The sequence below is a fragment of the Pavona decussata genome, unplaced genomic scaffold, assembly GCF_977016875.1.
Source record: "Pavona decussata unplaced genomic scaffold, jaPavDecu1.1 SCAFFOLD_69, whole genome shotgun sequence".
Classification (NCBI taxonomy): domain Eukaryota; kingdom Metazoa; phylum Cnidaria; class Anthozoa; order Scleractinia; family Agariciidae; genus Pavona; species Pavona decussata.
In genome coordinates this window covers 2327501-2350650 of record NW_028145488.1, presented here as the reverse complement: position 1 = coordinate 2350650, position 23150 = coordinate 2327501, and the positions used below count along the sequence as shown (strand labels likewise).

Sequence of the window (23150 nt, the reverse complement as noted above, 5' to 3'; positions counted from 1 at the left end):
AAGAAGAAGAAGAGGAAGAAGAAGAAGAAGAAGAAGAAGAAGAAGAAGAAGAAGAAGAAGAAGAAGAAGAAGAAGAAGAAGAAAAGAAGAAGAAGAAGAAGAAGAAGAAAGAAACGGAAGCCATTTTTAGACACGGTATGCCCCTTAGGGCATCCCACGTAATTATAACTCGGCACCTCACGGCCGGACTACAAAGTACGCGACCGACAACGTAACTCATGACACGAAGTCTTATGCGTTAATCGATAGATACAGAGATATAGTGAAACAATAAGTAACTACCAGATAAAATTGCATTATTTGCAGTACGAGTAAAATACAGTAGAATTTATTTATTTAGCTTTGTCCAATATGGACAGGGATACCGCAACAGCTAAAGCCAATTACTGCGGGAAATAGGGAATATACGCACAAAGACCAGACCACAACACCGGGAACTACGTCCCCTACTCTTTGCGAACAGTGAGTGGGTTCTTTAACGTCCCACAGAGTTATTTACAAACAAGGTTTGTGAGACGGGGCCTACGGTTTATCGTCCTTATCCGAGAAGACTAGAAAGTCTAACCATTTGCAGATGTCAGAGCAAAGGCAGCACTTTCTCCTCAGTTATTTAAAGACCCTGAGTGGTGGTCCGGCCGGGGTTTGAACCCGCGACCTCCCGCACGGTAGTCCGGCACTCTACCAACTGAGCTAACCGGTCGGCGGTTGTGCTTCATACCGTTTCAATAAGAACCGAGAGTCATATAGTATCTGTATGACCCCGAGCATTGATGACGCCAACAACAATTTCCGGTATGATCGTTGTAGAGGCCACGTTCAAAGAATTTGATAACGCGACCGAAAACTTAACTCGTGCCGCCTTACGGCCCAAGTAATAACTGAATGACCATCCCAGTGTTTGAAACAGGGCGTTTTGGGTGTTTCGCGTTTTCAAGGAACAATCGCGCACGAGAGGATTTGGTACGAGAGACGTTAGCAGAGCAAGACGGAAGATTTGTCCACTTTACACATCAGAGTTACTTTACATATACAAGCTGAAAATGTATCAAGAAATTGAAATACCCAAGAGAGGAAAGCACTCAATGAGTCAGGATTTGATTGCACTTTCTTTTCTACTTTTAGATTTTTTTTTTTCCTTTTATTGTTATCAATTTGCCGGGGATTCGGATTTTCTGCATTTTCAGTGATGGGACAGAATACATATTTTCAGGATACATGTGTAGCCTAAGAATTATGTCCATAAAACAAAATAGTTGAAAGAAAATTTCTTTCACGAAGAAAGTATAACGAACCGAATTTATGACAATAAGTACGAAATGCACGAGAATTCCGCTTTCCCTTTTTCGTAAGTCCATTTGTCCCGACTTTCCAATCCTGCAAATCACATCACTTCCATATTTGGAAAACGAAACCAACCCGGGAAAAAACCGTTCTCCATCAAAGCGTGCATTCTGAGAAGGAGGAAACGAAGAAGGTTTTCGTCTGCCTTCTTGCGTTAAAACATAATTTACTCGTACTTTTGCTATTAATATTGCAATCATGGGGTGATAAAACCAATTTTACCGAGATGTAGCGAGTCGAATCAACTTCATGGACCTTGGCTGTGGGCAAACTTTTTCCTGGATCGTGAAGCTGATTGTTTGGCGAATTTGTACGTGTCGAAGGTAAGTGTTCGACAAAGTGGATATAGCGTGTATAATTTGCTTTCTTTAGCTTCATTTTAAACTTTCAAACAACCCTCGATTCAATATCCACTTTAATCTTTCAATGAAGATGGGTCTTAGTGTTTTGTAAAAGCTCGAGATTAGATTAATCAAGTCTTATTGTTCATGGAGGCTTCGCGTTGGAATTAAGCTTACATGTTATTGCAGAGATTGTTGCTTGAAATTGGTAATCTTACTATTGACTTAATAACGAATACGTTTTACATTGCTTTTAACTGCTTCTTTGGGTTAAGTTTAACTTGATCGCGGTGCCTGCGTGGCTCTGATTAAATGAAGTTCGCGTTGAAAAGGATGAGGCACGCTATGTCGGTGGACACATGCAAATTAATCAAGCTCACTGAAATGTCTCCGAAGAAAGTCTTGCTAGGTTATATTTATCGCAGAATGCTAACAGTAAGTTCAAGTCTACGTTTCTATCAAAAATGATCAAGCATTTCTTCTTTGTTTGTAATATTTTATGACGCAGTTACAGACGCCACCCTGATCTGCATGGCTAGTCACGCATGGCCAGGCTCCTTATAAAGGCGCGTTGTTTGTACCACGAATAATAATTAACGTCCGTAATTTGTTGATCTTAGACTAAGAGATACATTGTAAAGCCTTGAAATGATTCAAAATAATACTGCAAACTTTGTCTCCAAAAATTCTGGTGCAAGTTATAGTGTGTGTGCGGATGACGTCACAAAATTACTGGCGGCCATGTTGGAGGACTTACGTAATCAAAATGGCGACTGAAACAACAGGGGTTGAGCCTCTGATGCTCTCAAATTATAGCGAAAATCTTGAAGGCAAGGTAAAATATAGGTATCTCGATAAAATTTCTGAGATTGGTATAGATCTGCTTCTCATCCCAGCTAAAACGTTGAGCGAGAAATGCCTTCCACCAGTTGAATCCATGGATTTAAAACTTACTTTCGTATCTTGTGCTCGATACTAGATTTATTCCAACGCACAATTTAAAGCTTACAGAAGCCTTCAAGCTTACAACCAGATGGTTAGTGGCTTCATTTCCAGTGTCCTTGGATGTATGATTAACAAGAGGTTTGTGGTGTTGGCCAAAGTAAGACATTCGCAGAGACTGAATGAACCACTAGTGCAATTGTGGATTATAACAAACGAATAAGGTACTGTGATGTCAGCACATTGTGCAGGGTGTATGGCTGGCCTGGGTGAGTGTTGCTCACATATAGCAAGTGTACTCTTCTATCTTGAAGTTGTCACCAGACAAAACGGAAGGTTAGCGTGTACGCAGGTTAAGTGTGGCTGGATTTTGCCAAGTTATGTTGAAAAGGCTGATTACGCCAGAGTTAATGACATCAACTTTTCCTCAGCAAGAAAACTGAAGGCAGCCTGGAGAAGTCTTTAAACGATCTTAGTTTGTGTGGCAAGAATGATAACAGTGATCAATCCTCTACAGGGATAAAAGAATCACCTACAGTACAGGGGTCAGTGCAGCAACCAACTAAGGATGAACTTGAACAGTTGTACAGTTCTCTCAATGAATGCAAAGTCAAACCTGTTTGTCTAAGTTTAGTAGAAACATATGCAGATGAATTTATCTCAAAACGAGAGGGATACCATCTATCCGAGATTTATTTGATGAGAAATACATAAACCTTAATTATACTGAGCTACTAGAACAGTGCTACAAAGTTGAAATATAAAGCCTCACAAATGAGCGAATAGAAATGATTGACAAAGAAAACATAAACCAAGCAAAAAGCAGTGCTTTCTATCATCACAGGGCTGGACGAATTGGTGCATCTCAATGGCATGCAGCATGTCACACTGATCCTGCACAGCCATCACAATCTCTTATCAAAACAATTTGTTATCGCGACGTGTTTAACTTCCCTTCTGCAGCTACAAGGCATGGCTGCAAACATGAAGAGTTGGCAACAGTGGCAATCGCTGAATATGAAAAGCAGATGAAGGCAAAACATAACAACTTTAAAGCAGTCAAGTGTGGTACATTCATAAACAAAGATTACCCATTTTTGCATGCCACTCCCGATTTCATTTGTTCCTATGACTGTATGACTGTTGTGGCCTTGGGTTGGGTGAGGTTAAGTGTCCCTACTGCATTGATGCGAAAGAGTTTGACTCTTATGTCAAACGTGGCAATGTTCACAGTGATCTTGAGAGTTTTAAAATTTTCAACATGAATCTAAGTTTGTTGAAATTAGAAGATGTTTAAAATACCTTACAGCAATATTTCTGATATCTGATAAAATAAGGGACAATGTCAATCAGGACATTATAGCATTGCATTAATGTTATGACCCTAGAATTATGAGCATTATCAATTATTTTTTCAATAGGTGTACCAAATTGAAATGCAAAGCCATGTTTAGTTCACTTACAAAGAGTGAGTTTTAGTCAAATGGTATGATTGGAGGGCACAGATTCACTAATGCAGAACATACCCTGATGATTCTATCAATCAAAGGGGTTTCCTTCTCTTCTTTTTTCCTGCATGTGAGGTAATCTGTAGGTAATGTACTTTGCAAAATAGTGTATTTTTGTCTCAAAACTCCAATCACCCTTTCCACGTGTATTCGTACGTTTGCAATTTTTCTTGTCTTCTCCACATCGATTGGATCTAACTGACTTTTCCCTTTGGTAAAAGCAGGGATATTTAAGCTTCCCTGGTAGTACCATACGCTTTCATGGACAGTGAACCCTCTGTCTGCAAGAACTAAGTCTCCAGGCAACAAGTTTGTAAGGAAACCAGAGTTTTCAGTTACAAACTTATCTGATGCCCTACCACCCCATGCTTTACTGACAAATGAAATTGATCCTTGGGGGGTAATGCCAATGAGCACCTTAACGGTGTTGTGGTGCTTATAATTAGAAAATGTTTGTGCCCTTGCCAGCAAATTGGTAGGCCTGTCAATGAAATCTCAAAACAGTCGATAATCACAGTTGTTTTTAGGCCAAATGCATCTATGAAACATTTCGGCATGGTTTTCTGAAGGTCTTTGCGCTCAGGCCACACTATCAAAGGAGACAAGCGAATATCCATTACCTCGATCCATGAATTGAAGACTCTTGAAACAACAAATCGAGATACACCAAACCGATAGGCGAGATCCTGGTGAGGTACGTTTAGCCGTAATTTCATAAGGACCATAATAAATTCTTGAAACTTGCTTAAGCGAGCACGGGAGAATTGCCTAGTTGCGTGAGGAGCAATAAAGGAAAATGTTTTTATCAAAATCTCGTATGAAGGCAATCCAGTGTAAAATCTGACCTTGTCATCATCATTACAAAAATACTCTTCATCGTAAACTTGTCCCGGCACCCCCTGCCGACCAGCTAGACAGGCAGATTCGTCTGTATTTGTGGCAACATGTTTTAATTTTAACTCTCTCATATCAGCTGTAACATCTTCGATGTCATCAATTAACGCTTCAACTGGCTCGCTAGCCTCCTCCAGTTTCATAACTTTCACTTTTTCCTTTTCTTCTCTTTCGGCTTTACGTTTTCTGCGCTCCTTGATTCTGGCACTACGCTCCAGATTAGCTTGTGATTTTGCTGTTTCGTCGATTGATTTTTTCTCGTGACCAAGGTGCACAGTTGGGATCCAATCGGGATTGAATCTATCCCAAAGTTGGGCTGCTCTGCCACTGATAAAATGTTTCCCACAAACTCTGTCGTTTTCTAAAATCTTTTCTGTCAAGTCATCTCTGCTGATTGCCGCTAACCAAAGAGTACGTCTTTCTGATGACAATCTTTCCGTTTGTTCTCCTTGGTTTGTTAAAACTTTCGGAACACGGCAAAACGCTACATTCGGACACTTGTCGCTTTTGTTCCCACAACCAACAATTAAACAAAACGACGGCATTATATCAACAAGACCAATTCACACTCTAGTTTGATCGTTTGAAGGCTGCTTGCACTGAAACGCGCGTGGATCAAGGCAATTTTTCTCATAGAAACCATTTAAATTCGAATAAAAAAATTCAGGCAGACAAATTGTAGCGTGCAATCAATGAACCGAGACAAATCGCGCAGAGATACGCCGTGAGACTGGTAGATTTTACAATTTTTTGTCATGATTTCTTCACTCGTAGTCATGTCGAAAATGAAAATGATCCCAATTTATAAGAAACTGTTGCACTAAAACCAATTTTTATTAGTTTCACCGATTTTCAACACCGGGATCATGTTTTCAAATTTAAAAGTAATCGGGCCGACAAAACAAAGTGAGCGGAATAATCGGTTTTAGAAATTGAAAAAAATAGGGCTCAAAAAATCGATATAAAGGAGCTTTGTGGTTGAAATATACCTTAAATGACCAAAGGGCACTGTAAATTAGCTACCTTTCCGATTTTAATTCACAAGGAAGGAAAGGAAAATGCGAGGTATATCTTGAAAGCACTTGCGATGCCCGCACTCTGAATGGTAAACACAGGGAAAACCCATCAAAGTGGTCCTCCAACATGGCGGACGGTAAATCAAGGGTCACGTGTCCGCACACACACTATTGGGAAAGATTTCCACACAGCCCCCCCAAAAATTATACATGTGTCGCTGTCATACCTGTTACACAAAGAACGAGCATGAATAGTGTTTAAGTTGTAAAATGTCTGCATAATTAAAGTATGGGGCTGTGCGAAATCTTGCTAGTTACTGTCTTCAATTCTGCAATGTTGATCAAAGATGATCCAAATGACTGTTGATGCTAAAACCATGTTCCTCCACCTTCTGCAGTTGTCTGTGGTCCCTCAAAATCCTTAATTGTTATCTTAGATCAATAATTAACAATTATTCCATGAGCGCGGGTTGGATATGAGATGGTAAATAGCCAATGAGGCGCGAAGCGCCAAGTTGGCTATAACCAAGCTCATATCCAACAAGCGCGAATGGAATAATTGTTTTATTTAATTCTCCGCGTTTGGGTATTTTAAGTACAAATTTCTTTCAAATTAAAACGACCAGATTTTGAGGCAATGTCCAACCAAAACGCGCGAAACTTAATGATCACATGACACGTGCAGCTCTTTGCAAACAGAGTTGAATGAAAAATCGAAAGCGAAGAAGATTGGACACAGTCGGACATCTCAAATTCAAGAAACGTTTAAATGTACAAGTTACAACCTTTCTGAGACAAGCATTCAAGTGCTTTTGAAGTTCCAGCTCGTCGAGAAGCGTAATAGTTGTGCACCTTTGAGCAAATGTTTTGCTGTGTGGTGCCGAGCGAAGGAAGGGATCAAGGATGGCTTTTTTACGCTGAACTGAATTCCTCACAGACGTTTTAAAACACTTACGGCACGTCCAAGTGTACGAGGTACAACCTCACTGAGACAAGCATTCAATGCAAGTTTTTAAACTTTGAGCTTATCGAGAAGCGTAAGAGCTGTACACGTTTGTGCAAATGTTTTGCTGAGTAGTGCCGAGCGACAGAATTGATACAGCCGCCACTTGTACGGATTTCATAGATGAACTTTTGTAACTGGAGTCCTCGTAAATGCATAGAAACCAGGGTTTTCAAAAGCACCCGACGCCCAACGCAAGTCACCGGCTACTTTAAGGGTTTGCGCCAGGTACTTTTTGTCTCTAAAGTATGAATGTATGTCAATAACGTAGCTGATTACGGATGTGGATATTTTTGCCAGGGGCCCAGATTTATATAACTATTAAAAAAGTTATATACATCTTCTTCATGTTCATTAACTACTATCCAGCCTTGTCTTTGGGTTGTTTCAACGACATTTAACATGAACCGGAAGCTGTTTGAGGTTCCGCGTATTTTCTTTTGTTTGACGCCCGCTTTTACCCTTCTCATCTTGCCGGTAGGCGAATTATACGTGTGGCACCTGCGAGCACAGTCCGTACATTTGGGTTTGACATCGCTTCCTTCAAGAAAGTCATATTGCTATCACAGATGAAAAGGTGGATACCACAACCATGTAATGCTATTGTGATGATTATTGATAGAAATGCTGATCAAGTGATTGATCAATTGTATGAAAACCATTGTAACATTTTATATAAATAATACGTCTAAGTGAAGTAAAAGTAGTCAGTACTCAATTCAGATTTCAGCAAGCCATGTGTCGACTGAATAAAAATCGTTGCTGCATTTCTCTTAGTGATATTTTGAAGAAAACTCTTGTTTATAATTCAGTTTACAATGACCTCCAAACGAACACTTTTTTGCCCTGAAAATGTACCAGAAATAATTATGCATCTCTGGGTATGCAAAATTTAAAAATTTGCCGTGACACCCCCCCCCCCCCCACCCCTAGCAGGAGGGGGTATCCCCCTCCCGCACCCTCTCCCCGTGCGGCTTTCGCTGCACAGCACCGCTAATGCGGTGCAATTGTCCTCTGGCTACTTTCACATTTCCTCCTGGTACTTCTTTTCATATGAAAACCCTGAGAAACATAGAGGCAGGCATTAAGCTCTTCTTGAGAAATTTCTAAGGTCGGTTTTAACCTCTTACCGCCATGATTTGCAAGTCATCCTGAAATTTTTGAAGGTAATCTGTTGTTATTGTTGTTGTTGTTGTTGTTAAGTTTATGTGATCTAAATCGTAAAATCGTGCAGTTTTTCTGATTTTAAAGGAAACTAAAGAGATACGTACCATTAAATAGTGTCATACCGAACTTTGTGGCTTTTATTGTTGTTACATTGAGATGGCGTTGTTTGGTATTTCTTCCTTTTCTTTTTTTTTTTTTTCTTTTCTACATTTTTCCGAAGAAACTTTCGCTTCCCGCCGAAAAAAAAAAAAATTAGCTTAGCGACATCTGGGGCATTCATTTTCCATGTAAGATCAAACTACAGTATATGAGCTGATAACCGGGATTTAGTGAACCAATCTGAACGCTAGAAATGCAATATCCGAGGCTGAGAATGTAATAATTTATTGTTATTATTTTGCAATCATGCACACGTCAATGTTTTCCAATTGCATGTCAAAATTCATGCCATATTGGGTTTTATTGTATCAGTTAGTACGAGCAGTTTGATTGGTCAATTTTGCAGGCTGTATTTCACTGTACAGCTCACTAAATTTGAAAGTTTCCTTTTTCTCGCGCCCGATTAACCTCAGAGATATAATAAATATCTTAGTAATCTCATTTTCTCAGTCCATGCTGTATGGACTGAGACTGGTGCAACTTACGTTATGGACCTTGAGCCCAGTTAATAAGAGGTGTTGATTAATGGCTGGATGTCCAGAAAATGTGTTTAGGGAATGGATAAGTTTCTGTTGCTCTTGCTTCTTTGTTATCATTTATAATAAAATTTCGATATAAGGCGCGTGCTGATTGGTTGAAACAGTGTGCTTTCAGTATGGACTGAGACTGGTACAACTGTAGAGTATGGACCTTGAACCAGGCAACAGCACAGACACCTGTAACGATATACAAATAAAATATATTTTTTGCTCGAATTTGCACGGCTTAGCTCTGCTTGGGCCTTCCACCTTACAAATTTATTACATGTAACCTCGCTACACTTGGGCCTTCAGCCCTCGCTTCACGAGGAATAATGGTGGAATTAATTTTTATAATATAGAACAGACGCCTGCATGATCCTCGTGACTTGTACCTTGTCTAATGACTGTCTTCATCACCAGTAAAAGCAATGCCCTCCCTCTCCCCCCCATAAAAAAATCTTTCAACATCTGTCCTCATGTCGTCATGGTTACCTGTACATACAACCCCAGCTTCAACCTCCGCTGCATCTCCACCTGTGTCAACTCCAGCTATCAATAGTACAATGCTTGCCCAGGTAATCTCAAGAGTATTCAGCAACTCCTTTCCCACATTACTGTCACCACTTCAGCCTACCCTTCAAGGGCAGTTTGGCAGGAATATAAACATGCCAGCATCTAGCTAAATAAGAAATTTAAAATAAAATAAAAAAAAAACATTGCAGCATCTCAACACCAAACGTATTTTCCTCAACAAACATAATACAATTTATAACTTCTTAATCAACATTAACAGTTCCTTTTGACGAGCTCTACAAAAGGGGAGTGTCAATAAATTAATATTTTGTAGTTGAAACTCAATAACCTTTCACTATTCATACATGTTAAAAATTGTATAAATATGTCACTGGTGGACCTGTAATGATCCCAAGTGTTATACTCTCTTATTCGTTATTCATGATGTATGCAGCTACTGCCTTGTAACACAAACCTCATAACACAAGAGGTGAGCAGGGACATTAAGCTCACTTGACCATCATCTGATACAATGTATGTGTGCGGAAGGTCGTGGCTTCGACTAATTTGAATCAGGTTCTCAAATATTTTCTCTGTTATCCAACATTTTGAGGCAAATGGAATGGTTACATTTCCTTTGAGAATTGACATTAAGAACATGTCATTAGCATTAGATATAGACACTTCCAAGAGTTTGTAAAATAAATAATGATACTATGTTCATTATTATTTACTGAGACTGTGTGGTTGGTTTTCATGGGGTTTCCTGATAATGGCTGCTTCAAAGGGAAATGGTCAGTTGTAAGGGTGGTCATTCCAAGAGATTTAAGTCATACCGGCCACTTCAGTGCTTTGACAAAATTGCTGAAATTTAGGTTTGAAACAAAAAAAAAATACAAAATAATAAATTTTGTTCATTACTAATGATGGTTTTGATAAACCTCGACAGATCTCATTGTCATGTCACTTTTAGCTGCAACCCTATTAATTAATGTGCAGGGGAATACATCTAACTTACCTTTGTTTGTGTTTTTTCTATTCTTGATTTCAGTTTATCTATCAGTTCAAGTGTTAAAGTGTTGGCTCAAGATGTGCAAAATGTTCTTGGAGTATGATTTAGTAAGTTACAACATTGAAACCAGCAATTTCCTACTTTTTATATATTAATATTAATTAGCGTTGTTGTATGGATGATAGAGAAGTCTGAAATACAGTCAAAGCATTTTGGTCGGTACATCTGTTATGAGGAAAGAAGAAACTAAGGGTACAGTAGTATGTTTTAAAACCTGATGCTGTTTGACTGTACAATGTATTTGTTGCCACTATCTCTGTAATCAGTTTAGGGCATCTTGTGGGTAAGCAGATTAAACAGATTCACCTAATAAGAGTTCTCCCCATCTCCCTCTTTTGTTTGCTTCTGTCAATCAATTTTTATTTTTATTTTTTTAGTTTCTTATTGGAACTTTCAAAATTTTTCCTGTGCATAATTATAAATCTAAACTAAATTAAAATCACAGTTCCTACTAAATGTTTGCATGATTCTCTATTTTTTTTTTTTTTTTCAGTTTCAGTAATCAACAAGGCTTCCTGTGATGTCAAGGCTATCAAAGGTATTATCGTTGGCCTTAAGGGGAAACTTTGTTGTCTGTTATGATCAGCTGTAACCTTAAATTCTTCTGGATGTGACAGTGAACTGGTGGTGTGAAGTAATAGATAACAACATGCTACTTAATTTTGTCAATTGACAAATTAATGGATTTCATATATTAAACAACTTGGCTGGCTTTGTACTGTGAAGGAGATTTCATAAAAATAGATTTTGAATAGCAAACTGAAGAAACAGTATTTCTAATTATGTTTCAGTGAACATAACTTTTTAAAGAATAACAGGTAAAGTGACAGGTAAAGATTGGCATATGATGACAGGGATTCAGCCTGCAACAAGTTTATGACTGATTTGTGTACATGTAGTATTTAGAAACGTTGAAAATCCTTTAGTTTAATAGTTATTGTTTTATTAACTTACACGCAGCAGGGTTTTTGTTAGAGCATGGATGCAGGGACCATTACTTGCCAATTACATTTGTATAATTATGCTTTATCCTGGCTATTTTTTGGCTGTATACAAAAGGTTGAGAGCAAATTTACCATGTGGTTCCTGCTAATTTAAATTTGGTCCACCCTTAATCGAATGCTGAACAAAAAAGCCCTATACACACAGTGAGTTTTGATGTAAAACAAGATACAATAATCTGTACATAGCCTCGGTTACAGACCTACTAGTAAGCACGTTGCAGTGAACACATATGGTATGCTGTTCATATGCTGTCTGCCAATTTTCCCCAAACCTCAAACTTTCAGTAAATTCTCAAATTCATGTTATATATGACTCCTGGCTGATCAGCCAATCTTGTGCAGACAGTCATGAAGAGAATGGGTTGATTTTGAAGATGAAGGTGGGGTTCGTCAATTTTAAGGGAATCAGTGGATTTGTTTGTTTTTACATTCCAGTTAAGACATGCCAAAATATTCCAGAATGTTTTTGCAACTGCAAGTTAAGTTTTACCTCCTGACTTCAAGCAAAACACTGTTTTCTCAAAGCAGGAAATGGATATCTGCATATTTATAATAATTTGCCCAATATTCTTTGTTTATTAACCCTTTGCCTTAACTAATTGAGTTGAGAAGGAAACACAATGCTGGCAGCTTATCAGTAAATATAATTGTCTTTTAGGTGTCCTCCTTTCTTAACATAGCCTCTACATCACAGGAAGGTCATGACGAGGAAGCTCCAAGTTTGTCCTCCGGAAGAACATTGAGAGTGACTCTTCTAAGCAGTGAATGGAGGTCAACAAAAGGAGGAGTGTCAACCATCAATAGAGAGCTTGCCATTCAGTTGGCAAAGTTCCCTAATGTGCAAGTCAGTGTCTATCTCCCTGAATGCAGTGAAAAGGATAAAAGAGTTGCTGCTAGTCACAATGTCCACCTCATTGAGGCAGAAAAACTGCATGGTATACATCCAGATCTTTGGTTGTCCTCTCTACCAGCTCATCATGCTGTGGACTGTGTGATTGGACATGGAGTCCAACTCGGAAAACAAGTGCAACTGATAAAACGCCAATATGATTGTAAATGGATTCAGGTTGTCCATACTGACCCCGAAGAGCTTGGAATGTTCAAAACCAATGTAGATGCTGTTTCTAAAGGAGAGGAAAAGCACAGATTAGAAGTCAAACTCTGTGAATTGTCTGATCAAGTTGTAGCAGTTGGACCCAAGCTGGCGGAAGCTTTCTCAGGATATCTGCGTCCCTTTCAGAAAGATCAAAATGTTCTCAACCTCACCCCAGGCATCTTCTCTGAGTTTGCTGATGTAAAGCAAGCTTCTGAAGAAAGAAGAACATTTTCTGTTCTTTTGCTAGGGAGTGGTGACAGTGAAGACTTGCAGCTGAAAGGTTATGACATTGCTGCTCAGGCAATTGCAAAGTTGAAGGACATGTCACAGTCCTACAAACTGAAGGTTGTCGGAGTACAAAGTGGAAGAGAGCAGCAAGTAGCAGAAATGTTGCTCCAGCAAGGCATTTCCCGTGATCAACTTGTTGTACGTGGTTTCAAAGAAAGAGAGCAGTTGGCTGAGCAGTTTTGTGAGGTAGATCTTGCTATAATGCCATCAAGATCTGAGGGGTTTGGTCTGCCTGCTCTTGAAGCTTTATCTGCTGGTCTTCCTGTGCTTGTAAGTGGCAACTCTGGTCTCGGAGAAGCTCTTAAGAATGTGCCCCATGCTTCAATCTGTGTAGTAGATTCAGACGATCCTAACAGGTGGGCTGAGGCAATCAGGAGTGTCCGTCAGAAAAGAAGAAATGTACGACTTGTGGAAATGAAGTCTATCCGTGAAGAGTATGCAAAGGTTTACAGCTGGGAGGAGCAGTGCAGGTTACTTGTGCAAAGAATGATGAACATCATTTCAGGTAAAATTCCTTTGTTGCATTAATAATGGCTGATGTGTCCTGTGGTCTAAAAAGACCAGATTTACAAAGCCTTTCTATGTGAAGGTGCCTCCCAAGTATTGTTTACTGACAAAAGTTTATGGTTGGCATAATGTATGAGACTTACATGTGTGATCAGGGCTTCGAAGGATTGCATTTGAATGCCAGAGGTTAGCAACTCAGATGTCACATTCTCACAACTCAGTGCATGATGTCAAATTTTCAGTCCTAATATCAGATCAAACAACTTGGATGTTGGATTTTGGAAGTAACAACTCAGAAGACAAATTTTCACAACTTGGATGTTGGATGGAACATTAACAAGCTTAATAATTCCCATATTATTGCATGCTTTGAATTGGTACCGCACATATCACCAAGTCTCATGGCGGTTTACATTTCTGTGGGGTGAGATCGGACGTCAGCATGTGAAGGCGCCTCTGGCAGCCGCTATCGGTCCATATTCGATCTCACCCACCCACCCACTTAACCCAAGCATGACTGTGAAAGATAGAAGGCCAGACCACAACACCGGGAACTACGTCCCCTACTCTTGCGAACAGTGTGTGGGTTCTTTAACGTCCCACAAAGTAATCATGAACAAGGGTTGTGAGACGGGACCTACGATTTATCGTCCTTATCCGAGAAGACTAGAAAGTCTAACCGTTTGCAGATGTTATTACAAAGGCAGCACTTTCTCCTTAGTTATTTAAAGACCCTAAGTGTTGGTCCGGCCGGGGTTTGAACCCGCGACCTCCCGCACGGGAGCCCGGTGCTCTACCAACTGAGCCAACCAGTCGGTTAATGCAATGGTCTGTGATAGTGGTCTGGGGTACAATGCACTAATAAAGTCCAGTACATGATGTACATCACTGTATGTTGATGTTGCTGATTCAAGCACTGTGTATCTTTACACTCCTAAGATACTATGTTGTATAATTTTGCTTATTACAGTCTTCCCCTCTGAAGGTCTCCCTGATAGAAGACAGTCTTCAGTAGCAGGTTACAGTCAGCTTCCTTTCCCTGCAGCCTCACAAACTAATCTGACAAGTGGAACAGAAGGTACGCATGAATCACTTTATCAAAACAGTTACAAGTAAGCTATCAGGTAGTATCTGCAAATATAATATTAAACTATAAGCTTTTTGATGTATGTTTTTGACCTTTGTTCCTGCATTTATGTAAATGTTGCAGACTGCTGTCTATACAGTTGTTCTTTACTGAAATCACTGTTGATGCATATTTCTTCTTAATGTTACAAAATTGTTCAATTCCCCTCTGCAGGGTTTTCTGGTGGTAGTCAGTCTTCAGTAGCAGGTTACAAGCAGCTTCCTTTCCCTGCAGGTTATCAAACTCGTGTGAGAAGTGGAACAGAAGGTTGGTGTGAATTACTATTTTTATTAATGACAACTACAGTACCGCCTGAATCCATATGTACATCGGCCGTGGGTTTGACAAGGTGGACACAAGGGCAGTGCACGCGTTTTGCCCTTGCGTCCACCTCGAGAGGAACGAACGAAGCACGAGGCAAAACCGAGACGAAACCTAGGGAATCACGCGTTCTTCAATGGCCGCACCTTCGTGCTCTTAATTGCCTTTGTTTGCTCTTTGTTTATGTTTCATTGTTAGTTATCAGGTCACATTTACCCAAGAGATTTTCACGGAAACCACAGCCACCTCTTGTGATCTCATCGATGCATTGCTCACGGCTTGAGTTACTGTCACTCGAGATCAAAGCTTACGTCAAAACGAACGACTTTGAAGTTAAACTTCGACTTTTTCACGTATAACTTATTATTTATCGCTCAGTAAATCTGCTATCAAAGTATCCTTGCAGAACTCGAAATTTTTTAAACAACTTGATCGAAAATGGCAAATGAAGCGTTGTCAGTGTTGTCACGCTTCGATTAATTTCGTTCGCATTACAACTTCACTCCGATTTAAGTGCAATCTCGTACCCAGTGTCTTCAGGCTTTTTGGTCAGCGGGGCAACGCCGGGAAGACTCTGGGGACATCGAAAAAATTCAATTTTTTTGATTGGCTGTTCCGTAACGGTTGTCATTGTTTTACCGCAGAAATCATGCGGTAATAAAATTCGATGTCCCCAGAGTCTTCCCGGCGTTGCCCCGCTGACCAAAAAGCCTGAAGACTCTGGGTACGAGATTGATTTAAGTGTGTCATTCAGAAATGGGAAAAAACCGCTGGATTTTGTAGCTTGAAGGCTCGTTTTTAGTCCTTTGGTTATTCACTTCGGGAGCCACCGAAAGCGTGTTGAATAAGTTCGGTTTCATTCGTTTGGAAAAAGGTGAGATCTTTTGGATGAGGACCTAAAGCGACTTCAAAGGAATGGAACAGTAGCGCAATTATGCGACCACAAGCGGCAGAGTTTATTATCGTATCCTTTTGTTCTTGATGTGTGAACAAACTGCATAGAATGACTTGGGACTATACATGCATTTAGTTTTTTTCGCAAAACATTTCCAAATTTGATATGTATTTATGAAAATAGAGCATTTTGAGAGCTTCAAAAAGAGATCTTGAACGAGGCTTTTTGGTCAGTGTAGGCCGAAGTTCGATGTTTGTTTGTTGATCGGCAGTTCAAACTACAAAGTTAATTTATGCGAAGCCGTCTTCGATCGTCTGACACATGTGTGAATTCCTGAAGGTACATGTATTATTGCAGAGAGTCCTAAATGAAATTTAAATTCATCCCGAAAACGTTGCTTTTTTATTTGTATTTTTTTTTAATAAGAAGATCGATTTGATTCGATTTCATACAAGAAAAGTACACACAAAAATATTATTTTTGGCCGCTTAGGTAAGTGAATACACGAAAGCATGGATTAGAAGCAAATTACGACATTGCTTGCACCATGCAAAAGCGGACAAGATGATGACGCTTACTTTTCGAAACTGACATAAAGCGCATCGCAATTGCAACGTCAATAATAAAACATTGATAATTTTTTTTGAAAGAGAGGAAGGATATTTCGCCAGGATATTTCTTTATCTAAAGGTAATGAATTCCTTTAAATTTTGATTTACTTGAAACATTTCGATACAAACTTCATTACTTGAGGAACTCACCATATTACGGGTAACGCATGTTGCGCGAGTCATGCAACATTCATTGGAGAAAAGCAAATCCGTTAATCGCGCGCTCGATCTGTTTCCCGGATCTGTTTACGAAAATCCGCTTGAGTTTAAACGGCTAGAGAAAATGCATGGACGGTTTGTGTATGTTGAATTACGCGAGGGTGGAAATCCATGCACCTTAAACAGTCCCAAGATTTATAATAGTCCCCTACGCGACGATTCCAAAGACCGGCAGCATTTCAAGGCGGCGTTTCATGTTTCATGCGGTTTACTTGATAAAAAAATCTATTCAACAGAAAACAAAAAAATCACAATAGGCTATAAGATGCTATTGTGTTTGGGCCTTGTCCTTTTGACCGTGGGAAATATTCAACCTAGGTTTCCTCTCGTGAACCGCGCGGTTTCGTCTCGTGAACTGCGCGGTTTCGTCTCATGAACTGCACGGTTTCGTCTCGTGAACCGTGCGGGCCTTCACACCTTCTGCCCTTGCGGTTCACGCGTGCCAATGTGCATATGGATTCAGGCGGTACTGTATCACTGACAACAATTTTGCCAACATGTACATGTAACATTTGCAAAAACTGTTAGCTGTGCGTGTCTTTTTGCTTTGTTAAATAATATTTAGATTTTTGATACTTGTATACTCTATAACTATAATTATAGGATTCTTGTCCTGAAATACACTTGTTATTCCTTTTATTGGTTGCTTTTTAGTTATGACAGCTGGACAAATTTTCCGTGGTCTTGAGCAAATGCGACATGATGCAGGCAAGATCATCGGCAAGACACAACTTTTAGAGGAGTTAAAGAAAACTGTTTCAGACAAAGGCTTCGCAATTTCTGATAATGAAGGAGCAGGGAATTGCATGTTCTATGCATTATCAGAACAACTGAACCTGGTGAAAGGAATCCAAATCTCTCACAAAGTATTGAGGCAGTGCATAGTCCAATACCTCAAGGAGAACCCTACACTGGTAAGTTACAATGTAGTATTGGTAATGTCAAACAAGTGAGTTTGGTTCCTTTTTATGGTTATAGAAATCAATTAGCAAAGCAATAAAATGGGAGACGTTGAAGTTTCTTTTTAGAGTATGCAAAAGTGGCTGACTGGAAAATATACCTTTATTGTGAATTCATTAGATAAACACAATAATTATCACATTCAAATCCTAGCAGTATGCAGATGTTTGTCACTGCACGAATGTAGTTTAAGGACGGTGCCTACTAATACCGAAGTATTTTTGTGCGGTTTATGACTATGCGGGAAAAGCAGATCTTAGCAAGGCCTCTTGGAATCCAAAAAGAAAATTGGGGGTAACCACGCATTTTTCAGAGATAATTAAGCCATAATTTCTTTAAAAAGCGCCAAAATATAAAGGAATGTATGGGATTTTTTTCCTAAATTGAAGCTTAGTTATCTCTGAAAAATGCATGGTTACCCCCAATTTTCTTTTGAGATACCAAAAGCACTTGCTAAGTTCTGCTTTCTCCGTATAGTTTTAAACCGCGCAAAATTATCCCTGTATTAGTAGGCACCACCCATAGGAAACCCGAGTATCTCGAGATGCGCAGAACGTATGCGCAGTAACAATAGTAGGCACCGTCCTTAATTGCCTTAGCTCCCACAAGTCTCCTGTAGCTGATCGTGCTATAACATCCAAATGGAAGGTCAAAGGTTCAACTCTGTTCGGGAGGAGAATTCAGATTTTCTTTTTCCGAGTACAATATGCCTGTGCCACTGACTGAAAATATTTCTTTCGAGATAAAAGGCAGAAGTCAATTCTAAAATGGTTGCTATTTCTTGGGCAGTTGGTACATTACTCAAAGGCTGATATCATGTGGATGCTTAAAGCCAAGCAAAGTTCAACAGAGACTACATCGTCAGGGCATCAAAGGGATCGATATAGCTTTAGAGGGAGAATCTGTGAAACATTGTGATGCCTTTAAATATCTTGGCGTAATATTGGACAGCAGCCTTTCTCTGAATCAGCATATCGATTATGTAAAGAAGAAAGTTTCCAAGATGCTGGGGATTTTTTCAAGAGTACGACCCTCATTAACAACTGAATCAGCGAATAGATTGTTTAAATCGATGATTCTTCCAATTTTGGATTATTGTGGTGCTGTTTTCCATAGATGTGGTAAAGGGAATGAAGAAGGTCTGGAATGTTTACAAAGATGAGGTGGTAGAATAGTATTGAATACTGCCCATTTGTCCATCGAACAGATGGTTACAAGCCTTGGTTGGGACACCCTTACCAGAGGAAGAGAAAACCACATTGTTAAACTGGTTGAAAAGTGCCGCAAGGGAACGGCCCCGAGTTACTTTTTCAATTATTTTCAACTTAAACGACATGATATTCATGATTATGATATTAGGAATATTAAGAACAAAGTAGTTATTGATAGGGTTAAATAATTTGAAATCGACTAAAAGAGCGTTTTTTTTTATAAAGGGGCAGATATTTTTAATAATTGTATGTGAACTCTAGTTTTAGTCCTTTTATCTCTTTTTATATAGATGATTTCTCGTTTCACGATTTCTTATATATCTTTTTAGATTTGGTGCTTTTTGTTTGTTTGTTTGTTGTTTTTTTTAATGCAGGACCCATGTTGATAGCAGTTTTTATGACTGAAATGGTCATCCTGCATAAATATGTTTTTATTATTATTATTATTATTATTATTATTATTATTATTATTATTAAGTTCTGAAATTGCATCATACATTGTATCCAATGCTTCATTTATTCATTAACAACTGAATGCATAATTTATTGGATTAATTAAATTATGGAACAGTTAACATGTTTCGGTATAATTTGGTTTGTTGCGGATCGAGGCAATGGTTAATTTTAATTAGTGAAAAGTTTTACCCTCCAGTTGATCATTGGATGAAGTGGCACAATGTACTTTGACATTTTTTGTTAATTGTTATGTTCTTCTCTTGCAGCAAGATGGGACAGAACTGTTTAACTTTGTAGATGGACATCAGTCTTGGCCTGATTACCTAAGAAACATGTCAGCAGGTGGGACATGGGGTGACCACATCATTCTCCATGCTGCAGCAAACTGCTTTAAAACATGCATTCATGTGATCAGCAGTCTGTCACATGACTTAACTATCCACCCAGAACATGATGTTAGCAGCAGCAGCCAGCTTGTGTTGGGACACCTGCATGAACATCACTATGTCAGCCTTCGACCCAAACCAGGTAGAGGAGCCTAATATGATTGGGCACAAACAGCTTTCTCTAGATCGCATACCATATTTATTCAATTTACTGCCCTGGGTGCAAATTAACTTTTTGGCCTATAAAGGTGATTAAGAGTAGCTCCCTGGGTCTCGCTTGTTTGTTTTTATGGACTTACCCATTTTGACTTTCTCCTTGAATTAGCCAACATTCTTCCCCTGAAACTTAACAGTTCCAGTGGTCCTTACACTGCCACTTTTTCTGGCATTGTCAGGTACAATAGGTTTGTCACAAGTCAAGTCAAGTTCACTAAAGCAGAATAAAAGGCCTTTATCATTTCCTGAAAGAGAACCTCCCAAGCAGCCAAGGCAAGATGGGACGGATTATTATGGGCAAGGTAAAGTTACTACCTGAGCTATACTGTACTAATATAATGAAAGGGACACTGTCACGGCAATTTTGCTATATTTTTGTCAAAATGGCTCAAATATTTGACAAAGAACCTTTTTTTTTCTAACATGAAATTTCTGTTAGAGCACCGAGAAGGTAATATCAACTGAAGGTATTTATCCGGGGAAGAACAAACCACAAGCAGTTTTTGACGACTTCCCTACAATAGAGGCCCTGTTAGGGGGGGTCTGTATGTCCCCCGTCTGAATTTTAAACCTTTACATGTCCCAATTTCGGAAAGGCTGCATGTCGCTGTCAGAATTTCATCTAATGACACTGATGTCGATGTCGCAATTTCCAAAATTCCAAAGGTTTCTTCGATATAAATGCGTTGTCGTAATTCTGTCGCCGAAACGTACTGCCCCGGGATAACAGGAGCATTGCCGATAAAATTTAGTAGTCAGTAGTCTTCAAACTGAGGCGAGATGCGAACTCAGGAAGAAAGGATAAACTCGGTATGTTTCCACCCAGAAGACTCACAAAACAATTAACTTTTAGAAAAAACAATCTCATTTTCTTTTGCCCAAATGCTATCAAGTCACTGGCTTATAGTTAAAATCGCCAATGTCGCTGTCCAGTTTGCTTCTATTATTGTCGCTGTCGCCATTTCACATGAGCGGTCTTGTCATTCGTCGTCATTTCATTTCCTTTATGTCGCCGTTTCAGAGCCATGTCGCCTGTCGGAATTTACCCTAACAAGGCCTCACAATACACAGGAGGAACTTGAAAAAACTGGCCAATTTTTTCAAGTTGCAATCAATTTTCATCCTAGTCATCCCCAGCCAAAGATAATTAACACTAGTTTCTGTGCATTATTAGGGTTATTGTCAACAAAACTGAACCATTATTTTGACGATTCTATCGATTCACATATGTTTTTTGGCTACTCAAAGTGACACAAAAATCGGTGAATTAAGATTTATGTGATAACTGAAACAGGCAGTTGAACTCTTTCTTGTTTATCTTTTCAACCTTTAATGACAATGTTGGAATTATTATTGTTCCATTATTCATTTGATAAAAATAGATCTTTCCTATAAGTGACCAAATTGTCACCTTCTCTTATTTTATGTTAAATTGGTTGACAATTTCCATACATTAGCCCAGTGGTACATATAGCACGATCTGTATCTGTAACTTAACCCTTGAAACCCCAAAACCATGATTAACATCACATTTCTCCATACATTCATGAGAATGAATGGACTGATCAACTAAGTAAAAATGACTTGATGTCTTTACAAATTCTCCAAACTAGCAGTATAAGAAACATATAAAGAACAGTTAGGAAAATGTGCTTGTTGTTACTGGAACGTGAAGAGAAACAAAATGATGCTTTCCGTTTTGTATGTCCTGTCTTCTGACTTACAATTTCTAAAATGCAACCATATTAATATGATGTACAATGTTGTTGCAATAATTGTAACAACATTGTAACAACATTGTAACAACATTGCACATTGTACTTTGTACAATTTTTCCCTCTGAAGGTTTTTCCGGTGGTGATCAGTCTTCAGTAACAGGTTACAGTCAGAGAGCTTTGTTTGGAGACCCACAAAGCGATCTGAGAAGTGGAACTGAAGGTAGGTGGGAAAAACAATTAGCTCAACGAAGCTATCATGCACACAATTTTTGAAATATCAGATGATTTTTCTCATTACAACTTTTTCCTCTGAAGGTTTTTCTGTTGGAAGTCAGTCTTCAGTAGCAGGTTACAGTCAGCTTCCTTTCCCTGCAGCCTCTCAAACTGATCCAAGAACTGGAACAGAAGGTAGGTGGGGAAACACTTAAAACAAGTACAACAAATTAAAACCTGATCACACAGCTTTTCCAAAACATGTCAGATATCTTGCTGCATCATTAAACAATTATATATATATCATGTATATGATCTTCTCCCCCTCCATTTATGCATTCAAGGCTGTTGCTCATGTGTGCTTTGTTATTATTTAAATCAATAAGTCTAAAGGTTGTTGGCTGCAGTTATGTTTATATTTAATTACTTTTACTCTCCAAAAAGGTCGTGCTTTTTACATTTTTCCCCTTTGTAGGTTTTTCTGTTGGAAGTCAGCCTTCAGTAGCAGGTTACAGCCAGCTTGCTTTCCCTGCAGCCTCTCAAACTCATCTGACAAGTGGAACTGAAGGTAGGTGGAAATATTTTGAGCAATCCCAACAACTGTCACATGGCATTTATTTTATAAAAGATTTTAAGTTTTGGTTTTAAAGTAAAATCCTTATTTTTGACTCTGAAAATTTGTTTACTGTGAGAACATAATTTTCTTTGCCCCATACAATAATTAATGCTTTTCTCTGAGCCATGTTTTCTGCTTGGTAAATTATCTGAGTAGGCCGTGCAACAATTAGCCATTTTACTCTCTACAATGCTATATCACTTTCTATAATTTTGCTTGTACCTACAATTTCTCCTCTACCCGACTTAAGGATTTTCTGGTGGAAGTCAGTCTTCAGTAGCAGGTTACAGTCAGCTTCCTTTCCCTGCAGCCTCACGAACACATTTGAGAAGTGGAACAGAACTTGGTAGGTGGCAATCACTTTATTAAAACAATAATTATTACAATAAAGCTATCAGGTATCATCTGCAAATTAGAATTCAGCATCTCATTTCTCCATACAGTTTCAGTATTTGATCAAACTAATAAGTCATGAGAATGAATGGACTGATCAACTAAGAAACATGACTTGATGTTCAAATAAATTATCCCAAATAGTTGCATAAGGAAGATATGGGGAACATGCAGTTAGGAAAATGAGCGTGTTGATACTGGAACCTAATATAAGGAGAAACAAAATTTGAAAAAAAACAAAACAAAAAAGGAGAAACAAAATTATACTTTCCCTGGTGAACCTCAAGTTTTCTCTAAAATGCCATAATGTTTGTGTGCAATAGTGTTACAATTTACATTTACATTAAATTATTCCCCTCTAAAGGTTTTCCTGGTGGAAGTCAGTCTTCAGTAGCAGATTACAGTCAGCTTCCTTTCCCTGCAGCTACTCAAATTTA

The 23150-nt window shown here is 38.9% G+C and overlaps 1 protein-coding gene and 1 pseudogene across 1 annotated transcript in view; one reads left to right on the top strand and one right to left on the bottom strand.

Annotated features, from left to right (window-relative positions):
- Window positions 1-23150, top strand: part of LOC146477755 (uncharacterized) — a 112563-nt gene that overhangs the window by 34769 nt on the left and 54644 nt on the right. The window contains exons 3-4 of the mRNA XM_085113092.1: window positions 14358-14450; window positions 19953-20075. Of these exons, the coding sequence (XP_084969218.1) occupies window positions 14358-14450; window positions 19953-20075 (216 nt within the window). The remainder of the gene's footprint in view (window positions 1-14357; window positions 14451-19952; window positions 20076-23150) is intronic.
- Window positions 2540-6210, bottom strand: LOC146477757 (uncharacterized; annotated as a pseudogene).